Source organism: Calypte anna, chromosome 20 (genome assembly GCF_003957555.1).
Source record: "Calypte anna isolate BGI_N300 chromosome 20, bCalAnn1_v1.p, whole genome shotgun sequence".
NCBI lineage: Eukaryota > Metazoa > Chordata > Aves > Apodiformes > Trochilidae > Calypte > Calypte anna.
This window is the reverse complement of record NC_044265.1, coordinates 7,463,447-7,486,280: the sequence shown is the minus strand read 5'-3', so window position 1 is coordinate 7,486,280 and position 22,834 is coordinate 7,463,447. Positions and strand designations below refer to the sequence as shown.

Genomic DNA, 22,834 nt, shown 5'->3' with positions numbered 1-22,834 from the left:
ATTCTTAGGGAGATAAAATTCACCATGAATCAAATAACTCAAAACTAGTAACTGGTTAACTATTTTTCAGTCCATCTGTTGATATGTAACTTCCTCACACAAAACTGTTTACATACAGCTTTATTGCTTTTTACAATCTTTTTCAGGCTGATCAGTCTTCTACTACTCTGTTTTATTGTACCAAAAACATCCTATAATCAGATGACATTCGTTTTTCTTCAGTCTGGTATTATTTTTTACAATAAGTAATTAGAACCACACACTATTAAAAGTTTTGCTGAACTGTAGTTTTCAGAGCTTTATGCATTTGGACAGGAGTTCTGAAGTTAGAAAAATGCTACACCTGGATTTTAATACAGGCAGGAATTTTAAAAGCTCACACCATTTCAAGAATACCACACTAATGTCAGCATTCCTTTAGGAAGGTGTGTTTTGGTGCAAAATAAAGAAATCTCTTCCAGCTACAGCCATTCAGACCCAAGTGCAGAGATGAGGTAGACTGGGTTTTTCCAGCTGCATACCAATATTAAAGATGCTGTGGTGTTGTTCCCAGTCTTTTTGTCACCTTCTCATAGCTACGCAGGCAAGTATGAAAAGAACTGAACCATACAAGTGAAACTAGTCATGCATATATGATAGAAGAAGCAGAATAGCAGGCAGATGACTGGACCCAAGACCAGCAGTCACAAAAGCCCCACACAGAAGGACTAAACAAAAACTCAACTCTTTTATCACTAGGTAAATGTTTACAAGGCTTACCAAGGCATTAGATACAAGAGAAAACACCTGCAAGTGAAATGGGTTCAGGTTAAAACTTTAATGCAGACTTATACCAAATACTTACAGTAACAGTGAAAACCTCCACATCACCAGCAGCACTTGACAAAGGCAGAGGATGAGGAACCAGCTCCCAAGGCTTCATGACCTAAACTTTACCAGGACCAGTCCTCAGGCAAGTGATACCATGTAAGATTCATTATTTGTGGCTACTGTAGGAACAAGCACATCACAGGTTAGTCAGCGTGACTGAAGGACATAGGTTTTGAACCCTTGCATACTTTCCACGCATAGAGATTTGTTCCAGAAAATGGAAAGGAAGAAAACATTAAGGCTGCTATGAAAACAGCCCATTTAGAGGCCTGAGAGGAAAAAAAGAAATAAAGCCAATCCACCTTCCCAGTTCAGAGTAAGAGGATACGTTGTCATTTTTACGCATCTGACAAAGTAATTGAGAAAACATTTTATTTCTATATCCATTTATTATTCCAGTCTGTAAAAATATAAGACTAATGTACAACTACATCTAGCTTGATTTTGTAAAATCAATCTTCATTCAGTGAGATATCAATGTACATTATACATTAAAGTTGTAAGAAAAATACTGATATTTAACATTTTAAACAAGTTCATTCATTCATGTAAAAATCACATTGCAAGTAAAATTTAATTAGAAAATACATAATATTCACAAAAATACACATTAAAGACAGCTTGTGAGAACATTGTCCTAAATTTAATTCAGCTGTGGAAAAAAAAAAAAAAAGATTCACAGTTAGGCTTGACTTATCCAGTACCATAACACAACTTCAGAGTAAATGCATCTCAATTCTATTAAGAATTTGTTCTTTTTCCTATTAAGGTGCACTTAAATCTCCCAGTTGTAAGTAAGGAATGACTTGTTTCCCCACTGTGCATTTACACAACATATAACACTTGTCAAAGGAATTTTAATTTCCCATTCCATTTTGAAATAATTTGGATATTTATAAATTAATTTATAAAATCTGGATTGAAAATACAATTTACATATACAGGATACTTAATACACAAAGATTACATTAATAGCAGCGTAATATTGTCAGTCATGCGTAGCATCCTCACTATTACTTTTGGATTTTTTTTCTTTTTTTTTGTTTTCTTAGCTAAAGATAAAATCTATATAAAACAGTCAAGCCTTTAATTATTTTCTTCCAAGGAGAAAATTTTAAAGATGTTAAAAATTGAGGAGGTAGTGAATGAAAGGCTAACAATATCAGCAAATTTTAAAAAACCTTATACTGAACCCCAGTACCATTTCTATATAAAATTAAGTTTAGCCACTCATAATCAACCATTGATGATCCTGAAGTAAGAATTTAAAATATTTCATAATTAACAGTGTAAGCATTAGTAAGATATGGAAGAGCTTTAGGAACTTTATGGTAACTGCAGCATTAAGCAATTACATGCTGTGCAGTCTGTCATTGTAACTGTAAATACACATCTTTAAAACCCCATTTTTACGTTTATTCTTTAATGCTTTTATGAAGTCCCAAATGCTTACTTTCACTACATGTCACCAAATTTCTGTAAAAGAGAACATGTGTGTCAAAAAGATTATAATCTCATGTTTAGATGCAACAGTTTGCAGGAAAGGTCCTCAGAGATGAATTCTCATGCAATTTCGAGTAGGACCCTACTTAAATTTCTGCAAGTCCTTAATACTGGCATATATATTCAAAATATTCATGCATCTGTTGGAAGTACAGATTAGGTAACACAGTTTGGCAGCACACTAACCTTGGGTGTTCATACCTCAGCAATAAGTTACCTTGCAACCCTACAATTCCCAGACTCAATCCTCCTGTGCAAGTTAATAGCTCAAAGCTATTACCCAAGCTGCAAAATACTAACATAGCACGTTAGACTTGTGTATTTCCACTGAATGAAAACATGACACCTGTATTAAGTGCAGTACCAGTTCGTTTTCTGTATCTGTGGACTTCATTCTCTCCTCATCCAAGTGCCTTTATTCCTTTGATAATAATACATTCAAGTAAACAAAAGGCACAGAAGTGCAAACTAGCATAATAAATGAAAGTCACCCTCCACAGATGATTTCATACAAGAAGGAAAGTCTTGATAAAGGAAAAAAAAGGACATTATAAAGTAAACAATCTTCCTTGAATAAAGGAAGCATAGAGCAGCACTGACAGAAAATGTATATTTAAAATCTACATGTTGCAGAATGAACATTTTCTCATTTCACACTAAGTGAACAGTTACTTCATTTTTATTAATTATTAGCAAAGTAAGTAAAACACTTAAAAATTCTTGGTCATGTTGGAAAAGATTTCAGGGCATGTCTACATGCACACTGAAGAAACCATAATAAATCTGACAAAGCAGGCCTCTAACCTGGATTTGCAGAGTACCATTGTCTCATGCTTATTCTCCATTAATCAAAAAGGGCGTGAATACCTTTCTGGAAATCTACGAGATGAACTCCAATGGTACTGAAGGCTTGAAAATTCTACTGCTCATGAGATATGAATTTATAATTTGCATTTAGTAAAATCAAACAGCAGTAATTTCTAATGCAATTTTGTTTAGCCTCCAATATCCTATAGGCATTTTTTTTATAGATGCCTTAACATTAAACTTACAGTTAGTCTCTTGTTAGTAAAGTTACCAGAGGTAGATGTTTCCTTCAAGACAGACTGAGGGAAAACAAGAAAGGGGTTAGTCTCACACTTTGGATCTCCCCACAGGGTAGAACATACTTCCAAGAACCCAGACTGCTGGCTCTGGTAAGCACAGTACCACAGTACAGAACTGGTAGCATCCTACTTTTTTATTAAACATTGATATAGACCACTGGTGAGAAGCTCCATCCATCCTCCTCCCTAATCCTATCAGTCCCCATCTCATTTTCCTGCCATGGTTTAATGTTCCCAGAGAAAGATCACACCAGGAACTGAGTGCCAAAGTGGAAAAGCAGGGGACACTAAAAGAGTAAAAATAATGCTGGAAGCCTCTCCCTGCAGTTCTCCTAGGAGGTTTGCAGCTGATTACATGCATACCTATGCACGTGCAGTATCAGGACTTGTCATCTGTATTTTGTTTTACATATAGCAACTTTGTAATAGTCAAAGCACCCAGCCAGTGGTACACAGAAATATCAGCATTTACAGTTTAGTTCATTATAATGAATAATTTAATGTCACCTGGCTCAAGCAAGTTTTATTAAAGCCCTAATAAAGACTTAAACCATTTTTTTAATGCAAGGATTTATTTTAAGCCACTCTAACTTGTTTAGGTTTGAAGAAAGTCACTTTTCACAAAATTGACTCACTGTAACAAACCTTTGCTAGTAGAAACTCGTCCTGCTTCTACTAGGACTGTAATTTTAACAAATTATTTTGTTATTTCCATAGCACTTAAGTTTACATTTGGTTTCTTTGAAATATACTGGGATTAACAACTAAATCCAATGATACCCTTAAATAATTGCAAACATTTTAAAATGAGAACAGGTCTTTGATGCATAAGTGTTAAGACTTTCACATTTGAACTTCATAATCATAGTAATTAAAAGTAAGCTTATCTGGCCATTAGAAACTGTCAAGGTGCATTACTAATGAGCCTGTGGCTGCACATTCACTTACAAAAGAACAACCAACATCAGAAGCCTGCACCTTCAAATCCTGACTGTTGTCAAGTTGCTGACCACTGTTGCATATCCCTGTTGCTCACTGTGTCATTCAGGGAACTAGACCAACAACCAACACCCCTTTTCAACTCCACCTCCTGCTTATTTTTAAGTTTCCTCATGCACAGATCCACACAAACAGCTCTAATAGCTGCATAACAGTCCAGAACAGGAATGAAGTGGCTAAAGCAGTTCCCTCATACAAAAGCAGCACTTCAGATGAACATGAAACCAGAGTACATTAGATAGTCAACCTCACACAAGAATGGAAGTTTACTTCCATAGAACCAGAAGTATTCAGCATTAAAAAAAAAAATTTAAAAAAAATTTTTAAAAAGTACCTTTAAAAGAAAGCTCACAGCCATCTCTTAGCTATCCTTCATTTCTTCATTTTCAATTTCATTTTTCCTCATCCTATTTCTGTCTTTTATCAATTATCTTCTGTCTTTTTGAAGTATTTACATTGAAGTGCAGAATTAACTTAAGTTAGTCAACTTACATAATTTTGATCTTCTTGTATTTACTTTTCCCCCTCCTTTTAATCTAACTGCAGTGCTTGGTAGACAGAGAGGTATAAAACATATTACATATTAAGCTAAGTTAAAACATGTATGGCATCTTTACTTAATACAAAGTACACCAATGTAATTTCATAGCGTTATGATAGTTCCATCTTCTTCTAATGACTTATGATCTGGCTCTTGTACTTCATATTCCATGCTAATGTTGCCTGCTGAATGATTCAAGTTCACCTCACTGGAAGGCAGGAATCCATTTTGTGTTGACTCATGCAGGAGTTCAATTTGCGTCAAGGACTCCAGGCTTTCGCTGGTAGGTGTGGCTTTTGGAATCTGCTGGGGCTCACCACTACCTTCAATAACAATGTCCTCTTCATCACTCTCCTCTTCGCCTTGCAAGAAATTTGCTAAAATATTTGGTGTGCTACTTGGAAGGCTAGATTCAGTAGACTGACCAGAGCTGCCAGAAGTTCGACTGTTCCTCACAACGTTATTTCTCTGGTTTGCTGGTCTCACTGTAATGATCAGGTTACGGCTGTTTGCAATCATCATGTCTGTAACTTGATCGAGGCTTTTTCCTGAAACCTCTATTCCATTCACCTCCAGTACTTCATCATTAACAGCCAGTAAGCCTGTGCTTTGAGCCAGACCTCCAGGGACAAGCCTAGATATGAAAATCCCTGGAACTCTCTCTAAGCCATGCGGTGTTACTCTGACACTAGAGCCATCTCGTATATAGAAACCCAGGGGTTTGTCAGTTCCATATTTGTAGAGTCGCACCCTACGATGGGTTTCTGGAAGAATATCTACATCTATAATAGAAGACACTGGTCTGAAGTCTTGTGGCATGCTAATGACAATGTGTGGTTTCTTCTTGTGGTTATCCGGACGTAACACATTTGATAAGACATTCTTCTTCCTTGTCATTGTATCCGTACCAAAGGCACTGTAGTCTGCATCTTCTGTAAGACATAGCACATTGAGGGTTAGATCACTTTACATACAGCATTGCTATCATGTTCTAGGGAAGCAGAATTAATTATCTGACTAAAAGATTTCCGGCTTGCTACAGTAGAAACATTTCTCTCTACAAATGAAACAACAGCTTTAACATTATGAGATTCAAAGTTCGTAAATCTTTTGGTTTCCTCCTACAAAAGGAAAGAATACACACCAAAAAAATAAGGCAGGTGAACAGCAGCAGGAACACAAAACTATATTCTAGCTGCTCAAGAGAAAGGTTAGAATGGAAAGACTATGTTCCTAGAAACATTTTAATTTTATTCAGAGTAATTCCACTTGTTAGTTTTCTCTCCTCAGGTTTCAGATCATTGGAAAAGAAAGAATGAAAAAGGGAAAGCAGCCAGTGTGCCTATTATTGCCTAGTTCCTGGAAGCTAGCCAAGTGACCTGGATTCAAACTCCAGAAAGCTTATTCCATTCTGCACTCTCTTCCCTGCCCCCATGCAATGTAGGTAAAATGGCCATGGAGCAGGAACAAAGAGATCTTGCACACAAATACTTCCAAGCAAAACCAGCAATGCTGTAACTGCCACAATTTGATACAGAAGCATGCAAATGGCTTAGAATTTTTAAAAAGACATACTGAAGTCATACAAACACTTTCAATGGAAAAGACAGTGCAGAAGCATTCTTCAGACTGCAGAACCAAGCCCAATACCCAAAATGCCTATTTACCAAAGGAAGCTTCCATATTCCTATAGCTCAACATTCTCTCCAAAAACAATGAACTGAACAAATTCAGATTCGAGTTTCCTTAGATTTACACACTTGTAATTTTTTGGCAAAAATATTGCATAAAAGTTAGGCCTTTTCATCCTAGAGAAGAAAAGGTTTGGGGGGCACCTTACCACAGTATTTCAGTACTTTAAGGTTGGCTGCCACCTAGAAAAGGGGGCAATGAGTAGAAGTTGAACAGATTTCATCTCAATATAGGAGAATTTTGGGGGCTTTTTTGTTTGGTTAGTTTTTTGGGGTTTGTTTGGTTTTCTACAGTGAGAACAATCACTAGAACAACCTCCACGGTGGAGTCTTCATCACTAGAAGTTTTCAAGATGCAATTGGACAGGGTGCTAGATAATCTCATCTAGCTACCCTTTCCCATAAGAGATTGGAACAGATAATATTCTGAGGGTCCTTCCAAGCTGGGCCATTCTATGATTGTACAAGGAGGAGTAGGAATGTAAAAGCAAACAGAAGAATCCACACTAACTGTGCTTCAAATATAAGGTAATTGTGAATACAGCAAATAATTTTTAGTTTATTTGGGAGTCTGTAGAGTTCTCCAAAAAAGCATTAAATTAGTCCTGTTCTTAAGCAAAATAAGTTAGAGAAAAAAATGCAGTTTAAGGTTAAAGTATTAGATCTCAACATCAGTCAAGAGGGCTTTAGAAATAGCACAAAATCTGTTCCCAATTGCCCAAGAATGTTAAGTCAGTTGTATTGAAGAGTGGGCTGATTGAAAAATTACCCAATCTCCCGAACCAACTCATGTAACAGGTAGACTATATCTGAAGTATAACACACCTCCAGAAATACAAACAATTTTCTGTAACATGTACTTTGAGATACCTGACCGATCACCCATTAAAAATTCTGTATTTCACTGCTGAAAACTAACATGCTGACTTTTCAGGCAACACTGAGCAATTCTTTTAATGTTTGCTTAAAGTTTACGATCAAAGAAAAATGTGTGAGAAATTTTGCCCTTATCTCTACTGACAACCCATCCAACCAGTTTTAAGTTAGGCATCTGGTCATTACATTGGAGAGATTTTTGCAATTCAATGAGTTGCAATGGCTTCTCTTTTCTTATGTGGAATTACAGTCGTTTACAAAACAACTTGGAAAGGGCAGTAGTGAAATAAACTAGACAGAAGGGTCTTGCTTTAAATAGCTTTTACTGTTAAATACAAACCCAAAAAAAGGTAGCAAGAAAGTTATAGTATAGGTGAAGATTTTCATCAATCAATAGACAATGGTGACTCAAATATTAAAATTAAGTTGATGAGCACGAAGGTTATTTTTTTTTTTCGGTCATTATTTCCCCTCCCCCAGCAGCAGCTGGTATGCATCTTGGTCATCCCAAACTATGTAAAAAGTTTTCTGTGCAGTACATGTCTGAGTAGTGAAGATCTCTGATGCTTTACTTTTTTTCTCTGTAGCGGTGACACATTTCTAGGCATTTAACACCACATTGCTCCAGAAGAGATTTGTTCTTTGGGAAGTTCTCCAGATAACTTGGAAGCATTTTGACTGATTATTTCCATATTGTTCAGACCTTAAGCCATGTATTATTTTTTTTCAGTGTAAGCTCATCTAAAGAAAATAAGAAAATAGCACAATAAATTGTGCATGTGCAAGAGTTGAAGTTGCCCATACCTAGGATATAGGTACTAACACACTGTTACTGAGGAAGCACTAAGTTTCTCCTGCTTTTACTACAAGAGTTTTTTTAGAAACAACACACAGAAAAATACTGTGTACGAAACTATTTTTCTTCCACATGCATTGTAACATTAAAAGATAATTAGTTATGGGGATTTCCCCCCCCCTCCTTAAATTCAAAGTGCTCACATTTAGGTTCTTGTCAAACAATCTGAGAAAGCATCTGGTATTTCACAAATTCTGTCATATCCAGTGTATATTATACTTCATGTTCACATCTTGCCACTGTGGACTGCAAAGCTTCTGCACTTTCATAGCAGGCCACATACCAGGATTCCTCTACTGCCACTCAGGGTCTAGAGTTATTCACATTGCTTTTCAAAACTTCCTTCCCTGATAAAAACAGAGTTCACAAAAATCATCACCCAATCTGCTTTCCCACAACTACCAGCAGATAAGGCTTAAAAAAAAAAACAACAACCTTTGTTTGAATCAGATTTTTCAGTTAGTAGAGAAACCGAAGATCACTTGCAAAAGAACTGGCTTTCAAAGAAGTATTATGTAAATATATATGTGAATAACAGATTCAGAAGTACTTTTTTAAACAAACTAAGATCAGAAAAACATTTATTAGAAGATACATGAACTTTAAAGTCTCTTTCAGAAGACAAACATAGTCAGAAATCTTAACACAGCTTTGGCTTTTAGAAACTTAAGCTGCATGACACATTGCTAATTAAAAGCATCCCAAAGTTGCAAGCAATATGTCAAAACACTTAAACTATAAAGCACCTTAGAGTAGCTGCTTTACATTGTAACCAGTTTTAGTAGTCTAGCAATTCAAAACTACCACACACCTTAAAATACACAGTTAAAGCTACATAACTCATGGGGAAAAGAAACAGCTAAAGGTTGATGAAAACCCATCTCTCCAAATCTCAGCCAAGCAGCACGACTCTGTTTAACCTCTCTTCCACTGCTAAACAATTTTTCTAAAGCAATATTCTCAAGTACAAAGGCATCTTTGTTCTGGCACCTAGCTAATCAGTTTAAAGCTGCAGCTGAAAATATTTTGGCATAGAGCCAAAGGACAAGGTGTTAAGTACAGATAATGTTAAGGAGAATGTCCACATAGTGCAAGAATTATTTTTTTTTTCCCCTCAGCAGTATCAAGCCAAAAGTAGCAGCAATCTGAATATATTTCCTACATGACATTTAAAACAAAAGCCCACAAATGGCTTCCATTAAACGTTGTTCAAAACATATTTAAAATGTTTTCCTAGTCTATTTGCAAAGCAATTTAGAGCTGCCTCTCAAGAATTAATTTTTCAAACCCCAAGCCACTGGTACAATTGAATATAGATACAATTTAGTGTTTTTCAAATAAATCTGAAAAAAATCTTAGTCATGGCTATAACAAAACATGGTTTTGCAAATTAAACTGTTTTTGTGAAGAGGACTCAGAATAGCTAGGATACTCCACAGAGAGCTTTATAAAAAGCCAACTCTTACTTTTCACCAAAATAAAGCTTCTCAGTGACAGATTCTGTCTCAAGAGACACGAATGAATTAATCAAAGAACCCACTTTTTACTATATACAGCCATGTACCTGCATAACTTGCAGGAGCTGCATAGTGTAATTTTTATCCTGTGAGTTCTAAAGACATGATAATGAAATATATCTTTTGTTAAGTTACCATCTCTATTAATCTTGTATTCACAATGCAGAGCTCCCCCCACTTAACTGCTCTTCAGGGCTGTGCAGACTGTGTCCCCCCCACCATTTTATCTTCAGTGGGATTTTTCTCACAGACAGAGTGACTCCCATACATCTGGATTTAATCATGATGCATCAGTTTAACCTTTAAATTCCAGATGTCACCAGTACCTGCTAATCTGTTAAACTGCAGACTGAAATTCCAACAGGCAACTTGTTTTCTGCAGCCTGACAGCCATTCCTGACTTGAGCAACATCAAGCTCCAGTTTAGATTTAGCACTGGAGCAGTTTAAAATGTTTTAAAGTAATTCATTTAAATACAAAAGTTAAAGAGGTGATTTTATTTCAGTACAGGACCTCCAGGTTTTTTAACACATTTACCAATATACATAAATGCTAAGGACAGAGAACTTTCTAGCTTTAATAAATTAGGAGACAAAAACATGAGAAATTTGGCCATCAATTTCTGAAATTTTGGAGTCACATTATCACAATTGTCACTTTTTAATAACACTGTAGCTTCTTGTAGCTTCCATTTCAACCCCTTATGCTGTTTCTTGGATGCAATATACTAAGTTATTACTATTGACACTAGATTTTATTGTAGTCTGTTCAGAACTTGTTAGCTTTCCACAAATTGCATGTAGCTTCTAAATAGGTAAGACAGTATCATAAAATTTCCTATTTTGCTATCTTTTAAGCTTCTCTGCAGAGGCTTTTGGTCAAAGATCCTAAATTCCCAACTATTACTGCTTGAAATAAAATCGAAGAAAATGCCGAGTTCCATTGCAAAACCACAGAAATTTCAGATGATTTAAGAGAATGTATGAAAGCCACAAGAAGCCTAGCAGGTGGAAAAGTAATGTGTCACTTGTTACTTATCGTTCCAAAACAGCACTGATCAAAGCTGCCCCACCAATATCAGGCATTTGTTCAGATATTTGATTTTCTATTTCAGAGGTACAGGCAATGAAGAGCTGTGCAATTGGATGAATTAATCACACCATAAACAAATTATGCTGCACAAATTATGACGCATCTCTAACTTCTGAAATTCAGCTTTAGTTACAGGAAATTATTACAAATAAAATACAAAATTAAGTTATTTCCTTCTCCAAACAAACCTCCATTCTATATGGCAAAGATGATAATGGAATCAAAGCCTCAGATTAATCAGCAGAAGGGATCAAAGTAGTCACAGCTAATTCAGAACAAAGTACATTGTTGGAAGTGCTGGACTGGGATCCCAGCCCAGGTTCTTTATTCCCTAAAACTATAGCCAGAAAACTCTCGTCTCAAAGGGAAGGTGATGACAACTGATACTTTGTACATAGCTTTTCCTGTTAATCGATTCTTGGCATGATAAAGTAAATCTTGTTTCTAGTTCTGTGCTTTATATGAAATCTATTATCAGTTCCTTGCACCAGAATAATATGAAATAATACATCACACTTAAAATAAAAGAACAATTAATAAAGGTATAAGGTGTTATAAATGTAACACTAATAACAATCAACATTAAGCATGTAACACTAGTAACAATCTAAAAACATATGGTGTTAAAATATAACCTCAATAATCCCAGTCTGACAAAGTGGCTTATCTCTTCTTGTCATATGGCTACTGTAGGAGATTAAAAGGAATCATAGACCTTTTCTACCTCTAGGTTCTATTAAAGCAAATGGTTCACCCCTTTGGCCATTCAGGACTGAAAACATAGGCATGACTCTACTACCCTCAATACAAACAAAGCAAATGCATTTTACCAGCAACACAGCAGCTGGCAAGCAGCCAGGCTATTTTGAATATTGTTCTTGTGTCAGGCTGTAGTGGAACTTAATTTTTTTGGATTAGGAATGTTGATAAAAACTTCTGATGTCCAAGTATTTTCTAAGAAAAATAAGCCTCTCGGTGACAATCACAAACAGTGCACATCTTCATAAACTAGCTAAGCAACAAGCAGTCTGCTATTCAAAGGTAAGTTGGCTGCCTTATGGTAAGAACTGCCCATGCACATATTTATATATGAGCACACAACACATGCATACTGAGACCTTTATGAAAGTAATCAGAAAATCAAGTGCAGAAATCAGGTTCCTAGCTTCCCTGGATTAAAACTATTTAAAAATGCATCACTAGATCTCTTCCCTCACCTTAAATTCTATATACTGAGTAGGTCCTCCTGGACAAGAACAAACAACTTCAAATTAGATTTTTTTTTTCTTCATGAACAAAAGCAGATGCTAGAAAAAGACAACATGCTGGTCTTAATGGCAAACCAACAAAAAGAGCACAACCCACATTTGAGGTTTGCTAACTGAAATAAGTTTATAATTTTGAAAGCTTCAGCAAGTTTTATTAGGAAAGGGTGATAAGAGTAGTATATTACAAAGTTAGCCTTTAATTAATACTGACATGTAATAAGACTTTCAAGATTCCTTTCCAACCTGTAATGGCCTCTCCTTGTCTGATCAAGATCAGAATTTTAAGTGAAAGGCAACCAACATTCAGAGCAGAATACCTACAGGTTTAAAGTTTGTTTTCCATTTGCTTACATAAAATCAGAAAGAAGCATTTGCTTGACGTTTTTCTAACTGAACTATATACAAGCAAAAAAAGCACCGAGTATAAATAGATTGCCTAAGGAAGCTCTTCCATGAAAGAGGAGTTGTGAATATCTTTCATAATCCATAATTATTATGGAATTCAATGTGATGAAATAGGACCGGAAGGTTTTTTTCCTCCATACGTCACACTGTTTACTGCAACATGGTATGAGTGGATAAACAGATGATTCACAAATTTCAAGCACACTTACCTTTTCTCTGAATGAAAATCCTGAGTAGAGGATTGGCTGTGGAAACTGCTTTGTGGTAATTGTCATCATTATTGATAGGCAGGAGGTCTCCATGAATGTCCGTATATCCCACTAGAACATCAACGTTTGGTATCTTGTGCACATGCTGCAGTAATCCATAGAACTCCTCAAACTTTCCAGGTTTGGATCTCTCCAGAGAAAATCGTCGAAACTCTGCTCCAAACTACAACAAAATAGATCTTGCATCATTAATATGGAAATCTAACATCCCTGGGCAATGAAGTTATTTTAATGTTGAACCAGAAATACTATGGAACTAAAAGTACACTAAAAAATACAACCAATAATTTTGAAATGGCATTAAGTGGTCCATTTGAACTGCTCTTTTTTGCCCCCAGAGTTAGAATCATTTTTGGTCTTGATAAAATGTGTACTTCTAATATGCAAAAGTTGTTCTAAACACTCCATTTCAAAACATTCCCTAATATGGAGTTGAGTATTAAGGTGACAAACAAGTGTAAGAATAATTGCAGATTCTTCATGCTTATGAAACAGCCATGCTCTTGGTAAGGGACAGAATTCATACCCAGCACTGATGACAGTGGCTCAAGAACATGATTAACCCTCCTATGGTATGTGACTACCTGGAACTTTTTCAAAGACATTTCAGTGTGCTTTAGAACAGGATGTACAGATTGTTATTCAGCAATGGTTAAGCTATGCAAATCTGAGTTTTCAGATTCCCAGTTGGTTGGAAAGGAAATGAAAATGCCAGTTTTACCTGCAGACTACAAAGAACAGCTGCTGCTTTTTAGTATAAACTACATGCACTAAAGCTATAGGGCTGATCTCCAGCCAATTTTGCTCTTACCTAAAGGGAGATCTAAAGGGCCCAATCAGCCATTACTTAAAAGCATTGGGAAGATCTGCCTGCATTATCAAGGCTCAAATCTTAACAGTACAGTCCCTTATAATGTTGTGGTATCCACAGTATAATCCAGGCAACATTCAGAAATTATGCAAAACCCCCTGTTTTAAACACTGGCACTGTACTTTTAGGGACAAGATTTTAGCTTAGTCAGTATGACCACTCATACTCCTGTCTTCTAAGTATCCCATGTAACAAACACTTCTTAAAAAACAAAGGCAGGACCTAAAGTAAACAGAATATTTGATGGAAACTACTCCAAAACCTCCATATCAGACACACAAAACATACCAAAGACGCAAAAAGCAATTGAGATAGCAGCAACCAGATTATTAGAAGTAGACCAGCTTGTACATAAATTAAGGGTAATAAACTGGGCATTAAAAGCTGAAATAAAGAATAAGTTGGTGACATTTCTTGTGAATTCTATTGCTGACTTACAGTAAACAAACATTTTAAATAATTTTTTTAGTAAATTTAGTTTTAGGCAGAACAGAAAGGCACATGGAAAAAAATCCTCATTGAATGAAAGTTTGAGCCTCAGTATCACATACTTGGATATGTTACACACAGCAGATAGGGAGGTGCACATTACCAAGGCTCCAGACCAACCTCTACCTCACATTTGATTACAACACCTTTGGGAGAAGAGAAGGTTTAGAGTTCTCACATACAAACAAAGGAATGAAAATAAGGAGAGAAGAACCCTGTTGTCAGAACATTAACACCATGCTAACTCAAACACAGCACAGCAAAACAAGCTACACCTTCCAACACCCCACACCATCCACCAAAAGTTTCAAATAAAGGAATTATCTGTGAACATGCCTCTTCTAGAACTACTCCATTTGCAGTAACATTAACTAACAAGGAGGAAGGGATGATTCAAACCTGCTAACAAGAAAAGCAAAGAAAAGCCTGCAGGAGGAACTCCCATCTTGTCAAAAGCAGCACCACCTCAGGTCTTTCAAATCTTTCTTCAGCTATATGAATGCCATAGAAACTGTCCCCACGTTGCATACATTTTAATTGCTTGGCTTTGAAAGACTATTCAGTCTAAATGTAATTCAGTAATAAAAGTTTAAAAAGCCAACAACCTCACTGTCAATTTGGACTAAACATTAAATCCTATTGCATCATGCATACGAAGGCAGAGATTTTCAAAAGAGTGGCTTTAATTTTTTTTTTTCTACAGGATCTCAACATACTTGTTGCAAACACCAAGAGACTAATAATCTTGCTGTCATTTTCTAACATGATTTGCCATATGCTCAATACTGTTCTAAAGTAGATAGAAAAAAAAAAGGTAAAACAAGTAAAACTATGCAGTTTCATAATTCATTTTAATCCCCTGAAACGTTTTGGTTAGTTTTTTTGCTTTTGGGGTTGGTGGGGGTTTTTTTGTTTTGGGGTTTTTTTTGGGGGGGAGGGGGGGTGTTGTTTCTTTCTATTTTATACCAAATGTTGCACTACATTCCATTAAACAGGCTACACATAAAGTTAGTAAGTTTAGAGGGGATCCAGTACTGGAAGAGACTAACTGAGGAGGAGATGGCTTCTTGCCACCTGAGCTCTTAATAAATGCATGCTGTTATACTGGGAACTCATCTGGGAAAAAGCAGTATAAGGAATTCCAGAGTACTAGAAAGTTACTTGAGATACTTAAGACTTACTTAGGAGAGATATCTTGAAATCCTCTGTAACACAGCACATTGCTGCTATAATCCCCAGCAATATCATAACACAAGCTAGAGTAACCATGTGCTTTATCAGTATATTAGATTTCGTCCTGAAAAACACAAACCAAATTCTACCATGTCAAAATCGAGGGGGGGGCAACACCTGAATTTTATATCTAGAGAACCAGAACATTATTATGAGTCTTTCATACCGTCACCAGGAACCCTAGTTTGGGGTATAAAACTTGATTTTCAATGATGAGAGAAAGAACTAATGGGAATTAATATACTACGGTGATTCCCCAAGGCAAGTTCAGACTTGTTACCCAAATTGAATAAACTAGACCAACAAAAGGATTTTTCTCATATAACTGCAACTACAGCTGGGCTGTGCTGGCATAGCTTTGTCAGTTGGGGCATGATTATTGATTTGGAGTATCTAAATAAAGAGCTGCACATCACTGAAAAGCCTTCAAAGCCTGGATCACTCCACAGTAATGGTCTCCTCCACCTCCCCCACAAGCCGCTCTCTTTCTCTTTAGAATTTATTATTTTTATAAGATGAAGATGACTCTTATGCAGAACTAAATCAAGGTGCTGTTAAATAATGCATTAGCGACAAGTAGTTCTAGGAATGCCTTGAAACCTGCTTCAGAACATGCACTTAAGAGACCATCCCTTTTCATTAGAATGTCTACATTTCCCTATACAAACTCCAAGGAGCACATCACACAGGTGACCCCTAGACATATTTAAATCAAGGAAAATACAATGGGGGAACAGTAAACCTAGAGTTTTGGGCTGAGGCAACATACATTATGTTATAAACATAGTGCAATGACTGTTTTCCATCTTACAAGGGCATAGATTTAAAAAAAATAAAAGAATTGACCACATTAACAGCTATATTTAACTAGTATTTTAAATCATTACCAGCCATTCCTATGCTTTCTGGTTTGGCCACACTGAAGTTAATTTAACACGGCAAAGAAATCATAATTCAAGCTATACCAATCATGTGCTTTCTAGAAGTTTCAGCACTTAGTTACCATTAAAAAAATCCCACCACACAAGTCCTTCACCTATACTGCTGTTGTAGCAATGAGTAGCAGGAAGGGAGAAGGTACACAATATAATGAACGGATTGTATAGACAGGTTTAAGAAAAGCCCACAAGAGACACTTTTCTACCAATGGAAGAAAACACATTCCCATGTAGGTACACTTACAATTTGCCTAGATAATGAAAAGGGATTTTAATTCAGTTACATGGGTTTAAGTAACAGGCTGACATGCCACCAAATACTGCATGTTCAAGACTAACAATTGCTAACTGCAGAATTACATCCCAACAAAATATTACAAGCATAAACCAGAACAAAAATCTCATCTCTTTCATAACATCAAAGTTTAGTCAGCACGACCTAGTCTACCGACCAAAGATAAATTTAACAATATGAAGAATAAATGTAGATACAACCATGAGAGAGTTTACAGAACTGTGCTAAGTTTTGACAACAAGGAACTGTTGGTATAAGCCAACACACAGATATACACTCAAAACAACCGCTAAAGTAAAATGCTCATGTAGTCTCTAAAACATGCTAAGCTCTACTTTAAAAGAGGTAAGCCAAGGCTCACCCCTACCTAGTAATGCAAGTTATAAGAATACGCTCTTCCCCACACAAAAAACCGCACAGAAGCACACAATCACTAAGTTAAATTTAAAAAGAAGCAGAGAAACAGTCACCAACTTAAACAAATGTAGTACTTTTCTAATTCAGTCGAAGAACAGGTTTGGGAGTTCGTGAATTATTACTCTCAACAGCTCTTTCAGCCAAGATCTCCCAAGCCTTCCCCAACCACCTCCTTTTCCTTATGTCTTTTAGCGTACCCAGACACAAAGCGGCCAATTCCCATGACCTGCTTTCGTAAAACACTTCAAAAATTCTTATTTTTCCTCCCCTGCAGCCAGGGTGCCCAGTAAGCGATACCACCACCCAACTTCCACCACCTCAGCCCTTCAGAGCAGAGCAGCCCGAGGAGACCAGAGGGAGCTGGCTGGACCAGGGACGGGCAGGTGGGGAAGGGACCCGCCCCCAGCCGCAGCCCGGGGACCACCGCCTCACACCGCCTGGCGGCCTGCGGGGCCCTCAAGCCACACCGGGACCGTACCCCGGCGGACACGGGCCCCTCGCCCCCGGTGCCAGCCCCGCCAGGTGAGTCAGCAGCTCTCCCTGCCCCCCCCCATCCCCTCCCTGCCCTCCCCCGGTTCTCACCGCGCTTTTCTACCGCAACACTAGGACCAGCCGCCCCCGCAGGGCAGGGCCAGGCCGAGCCGGCTCCTTCCCGCCCCGCCGCCGCCCGCGGCCCTGAGGCGGGGTGGGCAGTACCCACCTTGCTCTTCACCTCCATGGTGCTCAGGCCCCGGCTGCCCGCAGCCCCGCGGTGAGGCCGGTTCATACCGCCGGAGAGTCGGTGTCTTGTCTTCTCTCCTCTCTCTCCCCCGGGTTCTCCCGAGCGCGCTGCGGGAAGGGGAGAGAGGCAGAAGGGGAGAGCGAGCGGCGCGGCCCGAAGCCAACTGCCCCCGGCAACCGCGGCCGCTCCGCCGGCTCCTGCCGCCGCGACGCCTCCGCCCTCAGACAGGGGGGGGTGGGCGGGGCCACAGCGGCTCCTGGCACCTGCCGCGCGGGAGCTGGCCGCGCTCCCACACTGCGCCTGCGCAGTCGGGCGGGCGCCTTGGCCGGCGGGGGCGGGGCCGCGCACCTGCCGCTGGCGGGCACGCGCAGTGGTTGGCGGGAGGGTGGGGCCGCGCACCTGCGGCGGAGCTCGGTGGGGTTCCAAGATGGAGGCGGCGGCGCGGCGAGGGTGAGGAGAAGGAGGAGGCGGGGTTGTTGTATGATAAGGAAGTCTTTTTTTTTTTTTTCTTTTTCCTCTTTTCCAGGGAGCAGGTGTGGGATGTGCCTCGGCAACCTTTGCCCTGGAGCTGCCGGGGCCGGTGTGTACACAGCAGGGCCGCGGGGGCCGGAGCGCGGTTCTCCGCCTTCTCCTCAGGCGCCTCAGCGCGTCGCCCCCTGTGCTGGGGCCGTTCCAGCCCCCTCGCCGCGGGCAGCCCCGGCTCTCACGTCCGCGCCCTCGGGTCCTGCGGCTCGCCAGGCCCTGGCGCCTCTCAGCTTCTGTGCCAGGAGCCCCAGGGCCGGGTGGCATCTGCACAGCTTAGGATCCCGCGAATTTAATACAGAACGTGCCCCAGTGTTAAGAGTGTGTATTGACAGATTACACGAAATAAGATTCGATCAGGCTGAAAATTTGTACTCGCACACATAGGATGCATCTGTATGCCTGTCCCCAGCATAGAGATGTTGGAGGAGTTTGTTTTCATTTTAACCACGAGTAATATTGCAGAATCTGGTAGTATGTCAGAGCAGTTGTCTTAGGTAACCTTGTTTATTGATTGAATTCTGAGATAGAGCAACTATCTTCACATCAAGGTCTTCTTGACTATACTCAGAGAAGTACTGACAAACCTCCTTAAAGGAATGAACACATTCCAGCCTGAAGAAAACCAACTTTTCACGTGTTTAAGTTTGGACTTGTATTGGTAAGAAGAAAGTATGTAGATTAATCTAGTTAGGCCAATAAACCTCTGGAATACAGGCCTCTCCCTCATCTATAAACCTGATAGCAGAGAACATAGTGTGAGGCATCTGTGTGTACATGGTATGCAGGTGGCATTGAGGGGAGTTCAAAAAACTTCTTGCAACTGAGGCAAGGTATGAATGTCTAGTCAGTTCTCAAGTCACAGTTGGTAATCCGTAATTAAAAAAAAAATCCAATGCTGAATCACTTTTAAGTCGGTGCTTTTTTTTTGTACAGTTGATCTTAATCCTGTCATGCCAAAGGCAAAGAAATTGCAGCTATCACTCAGTCCAAGACCAGTTGTAATTAGTACAGAGGAAGTTGTAATTGTTAAGTATAGTTGCTGTCAGACAGTGTCTAGGCTAATTCAAGTCTTCCCACTCTTTATCTAGTATGTTTTGGTTTTACAGTGCAAAAGGAAACATGGAGAATTCAGTCTGTAAATTTAGATAAAATCTGTGATCCTGGTGTAAATAGCAACGTTTGGATAAAACCTCTTATTTTGTAACTGTGTAATTACAAAACTGAACAGAGTCTGGACTACTTGCCATTTCTATCTCCAGCAGCGTGGTTTGCTTAATGACCTATGGGAAAGCACAGAGAAGAGTGACAGAACAGTGCCTTCTCCAGGTTTGGAAAGATAATGGTTTGCCTTTTTATCATTGAGAGAGAAGGAGGAAGAAACTGCTGATGGCCATTTGTGGTTGAACCCATTGTGCAGCTACTTCTATTGCTATAGATTTATGGAGTATCGTCAAAGCTAATTTCTTTTTTGTTGTGCATTCCTAACATGATTGGAGTGCCATGCAGTGGGTGTGGTAGAATGCTTAAGGAGTCAGGGCAAAGTCATTTCAAGTCACTGGAACCAACCTAATAAGGAGTATTAATCATGGGCTTGCTTTCATCACAAGGAGCTGATGTATGAGGAAGGAATGTGATAAACAATTTGATTTCAGATAAAGGTGGGGAGAGAGGCAGACTTTTTTGTGCTAGTTGTAACACAAGTTTGTAGAGCTATTTTAGTTACAAGTTCTGTAAAACCTATGATTCAGACTTGATCAAGCTATTCATGGCACGTTCAGTTTCAGCTTCTGTGAAGTTGAAAGACAGGTTGTATTTCCTAGTCTCTGGATAGCTGGGGAAGTTTTTCAGGAGGCCTTTTTTTTACTTTGTTTTGGAGTAGAAATTTGATCACTAAGTCCACTATGAAGTATTGGAAGATTCTACTGCAATGCTTCTGTCCCATGTTGAGACTTCCCACTTTTTTAGTAGAATGGTATTCTGTGTAGCCCTTCTGGGAGATGAAAGACTGCAAAGCATCTGCCAGTGTATGTTAATTGTTATTGATTACCCACCCAACCTTTTATTGTATAGATATGTGTAGGCTTATGCTGGTTTTATCCTTAACACAAACTATTCTTTATTTATCCTGTCAGTTCTAACTCAGAAGAGTGATTGGTAGATTCAGTAGATTGTCATCTGGTCTTGCAGTGGAGTTGATGAGATGTTTGATTTTTTTTGCTTTTTTTTGTTTGTTTGTTTGTTTTGTTTTTTTTTCAATGGGAAGAGAAAAAGGAGAAAAGAGAAGCCTTAGTTTTAAAAAAAACAAAAAGTCATGCCACAGATTCTTCTGCTTTCTTTAAAGCAAAATAAAATCTGAAAAATGACAAGTCAGAGGAATAATTGCTCCAAAATTTATTTCAAAGTTCACTTGGTACAGATTAAAAATATATATTTTTCTTATTCTTAGAGAAGTTCTGCCTAATAAACGTTTTGGAATAAAGAGTTTGCTTTTAATCTTGTCAGGAAAGCACGATACTGCTCTGTGGGTATTACAGTGCCCTCTGCTAGTGGCTGTAAACTGGAGTGAGTAATGCTTCAAGTACCATCTGCTGAATAATGAGTACTTGTGCCTTTTACTACAAATTTGATACAGAATGGTGATTGAAAGATCTTACAATTATTAGTGACTACACACAGGATGCTTACAAAGCAAATTTTTAGACTTTATTGGTTGTTAGAAGTCATTTCCAATCAGACAAGGATAACATTTGAGTTAAAGTGAACAAGCTGCTATAGATTCTAGCAGTTTTTATCTTTTATAAACATCCATCCCTTGTTACACAGAACCTTGCTTCACAGCTGGATTGGACCGGGTCATGGTTATGTTCTCTTGTTCTCCAGGGTGGGATGTTTAAACACTGCATCATTCCCCACTGTGTGTTTTGACATCACTTCATAGTGAGTTCCTGTATTGCTCTTGTAAGCAAGTCCTGCCCCATCATCTCGCAGGTACTTTCAGAAATCTTGTCATTCACGCCCCTTCCCTGAGTGTGTGTGTGTGCTCTTCTGTGTCTGCCTCCTCAGAACTGCCACAAATAGGTTTGTGTCCTGCTGCTGGGTCGAGCTGCTTCGGGAGAAATGAGGGAGGAACGGGAAGTACTCGCAGGACCTGTTGTGCTTCTGTTACTTGTCTGACTCTGAGAAAATTAATTTTGCAGATGGTATCTGCACTATTTATAAAGAGAAAATATATCTCTTTATAACTATATGTTTTATTTATTATGGTTGATTTACTGTTGGGGAGCACACGAGTCACCCCCGATTCCTCACTGAAGCTCAAAAAAAACCCCAACAAACAAACAAACAATAAAACCCACAGGACGCGCTTGCGATGCTTAGGACGCGGTGCGGGTTGTCCTGCATTGCCTGCATGCAGAAGGTGGGTTGGACGGCTGAGAACGGGGTCCGGTTCGGATTGTCCGCTCCCAGCACTGCCGGGGCGCGCGCTGTCCCGCCCGGACCCTCCCGCAGAGCTGGCGGGCGGACGGTAGGGGGCGCTGCGCCCCGCCACGCCGCTACCGATCAGAGCAGCGGTGCGGTGCGGTGCGGTTCCGTTCGGTTCGGTCCGGTTCGGTTCTTGCCGCCGGGGGGTATCCGTCCTGTTGAGTGGCGGTATCTGCCGTGTCTGTTCCGAATGTTCCTGGTACAGCCCCTGCTCTCGGAACCTCACGTGTGTTTGTAATTCATCTACAAAATTAATTACTGATTGTAATTAATCTACAAGATTAATCTTGCCGTGGTTTAATGTTTTGTTGATTATTGCTTATAACATGAAGTTAGCAACGTCTTAGGAAAAGGTGGAACAATCATTATGGATGTGATCTAGGGAAATATAAAGTGATGATTGTATTCAGGTAATTCTAGTCAGTGCAGGGTTTTTCTCGTCAGTATTTCTATGCATGTGTACACAAACAAGTCCAATTATAGACCTTGAACAGGCAAACGTTTCTACACTAACATGGTAGAATTGTTGCTGTTTGTTAACTAAATAGTACTGATGCAGCAGTAATAACTTAGAAAAGTTCAGGCCAAAAAGAGTAGAAAAGCAATTCAAGGTTCCCATGTATGTCACATTTAGAAATACTGAATCCATGTGAGTTCAGCCACTGTGCCACTTGTGTTCTGCTGTAAGATACCCTTTGCTTCCATTGGCTCATCTCTTAGTTTCCCTCCTGACCTATAATACCATGAACCATAAACTCCAATGCAGATAGATGCACAAAGAAGCAGAAATAAAATGTACTCAGAACTCTGGATGCATGTAGTAACAGTTTAATCTTACTATAACACACTCTCAGAAACTCCTGAGTAAA

At 39.0% G+C, this 22,834-nt stretch overlaps 2 protein-coding genes across 2 annotated transcripts; one reads left to right on the top strand and one right to left on the bottom strand.

The window, feature by feature from the left end:
* Window positions 1-1,249: 1,249 nt before the first annotated feature.
* Window positions 1,250-18,188, bottom strand: PARD6B (par-6 family cell polarity regulator beta). Its single transcript, XM_030463332.1, has 3 exons — window positions 17,937-18,188; window positions 12,934-13,156; window positions 1,250-5,951 (listed from the first exon to the last, which is right to left on the bottom strand). The coding sequence occupies exons 1-3, from the start codon at window positions 18,000-18,002 to the stop codon at window positions 5,122-5,124; spliced, it is 1,119 nt and encodes a 372-aa protein (XP_030319192.1). The 5' UTR covers window positions 18,003-18,188; the 3' UTR covers window positions 1,250-5,121.
* On the top strand, window positions 3,130-19,086 carry LOC115599459 (basic proline-rich protein-like). Its single transcript, XM_030463347.1, has 3 exons — window positions 3,130-3,272; window positions 17,559-17,758; window positions 18,484-19,086. Exons 1-3 carry the CDS (start codon window positions 3,130-3,132, stop codon window positions 18,864-18,866), a joined length of 726 nt encoding a protein of 241 aa, XP_030319207.1. The 3' UTR covers window positions 18,867-19,086.
* Window positions 19,087-22,834: the final 3,748 nt, after the last annotated feature.

What these genes read in the sequence shown, in the direction of transcription:
- PARD6B (XM_030463332.1), bottom strand. Translation starts at nt 18,002, where the DNA reads ATGAACCGGCCTCACCGCGGGGCTGCGGGCAGCCGGGGCCTGAGCACC. An exon ending in CCATGGAGGTGAAGAGCAAG is followed by an intron (nt 13,157 to 17,936) that starts GTGGGTACTGCC and finishes ATTTTGTTGTAG; the next exon opens with TTTGGAGCAGAGTTTCGACG. An exon ending in GATTTTCATTCAGAGAAAAG is followed by an intron (nt 5,952 to 12,933) that starts GTAAGTGTGCTT and finishes TATGTCTTACAG; the next exon opens with AAGATGCAGACTACAGTGCC.
- LOC115599459 (XM_030463347.1), top strand. Translation starts at nt 3,130, where the DNA reads ATGCACACTGAAGAAACCATAATAAATCTGACAAAGCAGGCCTCTAAC. An exon ending in CTACGAGATGAACTCCAATG is followed by an intron (nt 3,273 to 17,558) that starts GTACTGAAGGCT and finishes CCACCACCTCAG; the next exon opens with CCCTTCAGAGCAGAGCAGCC. An exon ending in CCCGGTGCCAGCCCCGCCAG is followed by an intron (nt 17,759 to 18,483) that starts GTGAGTCAGCAG and finishes CCTCTTTTCCAG; the next exon opens with GGAGCAGGTGTGGGATGTGC.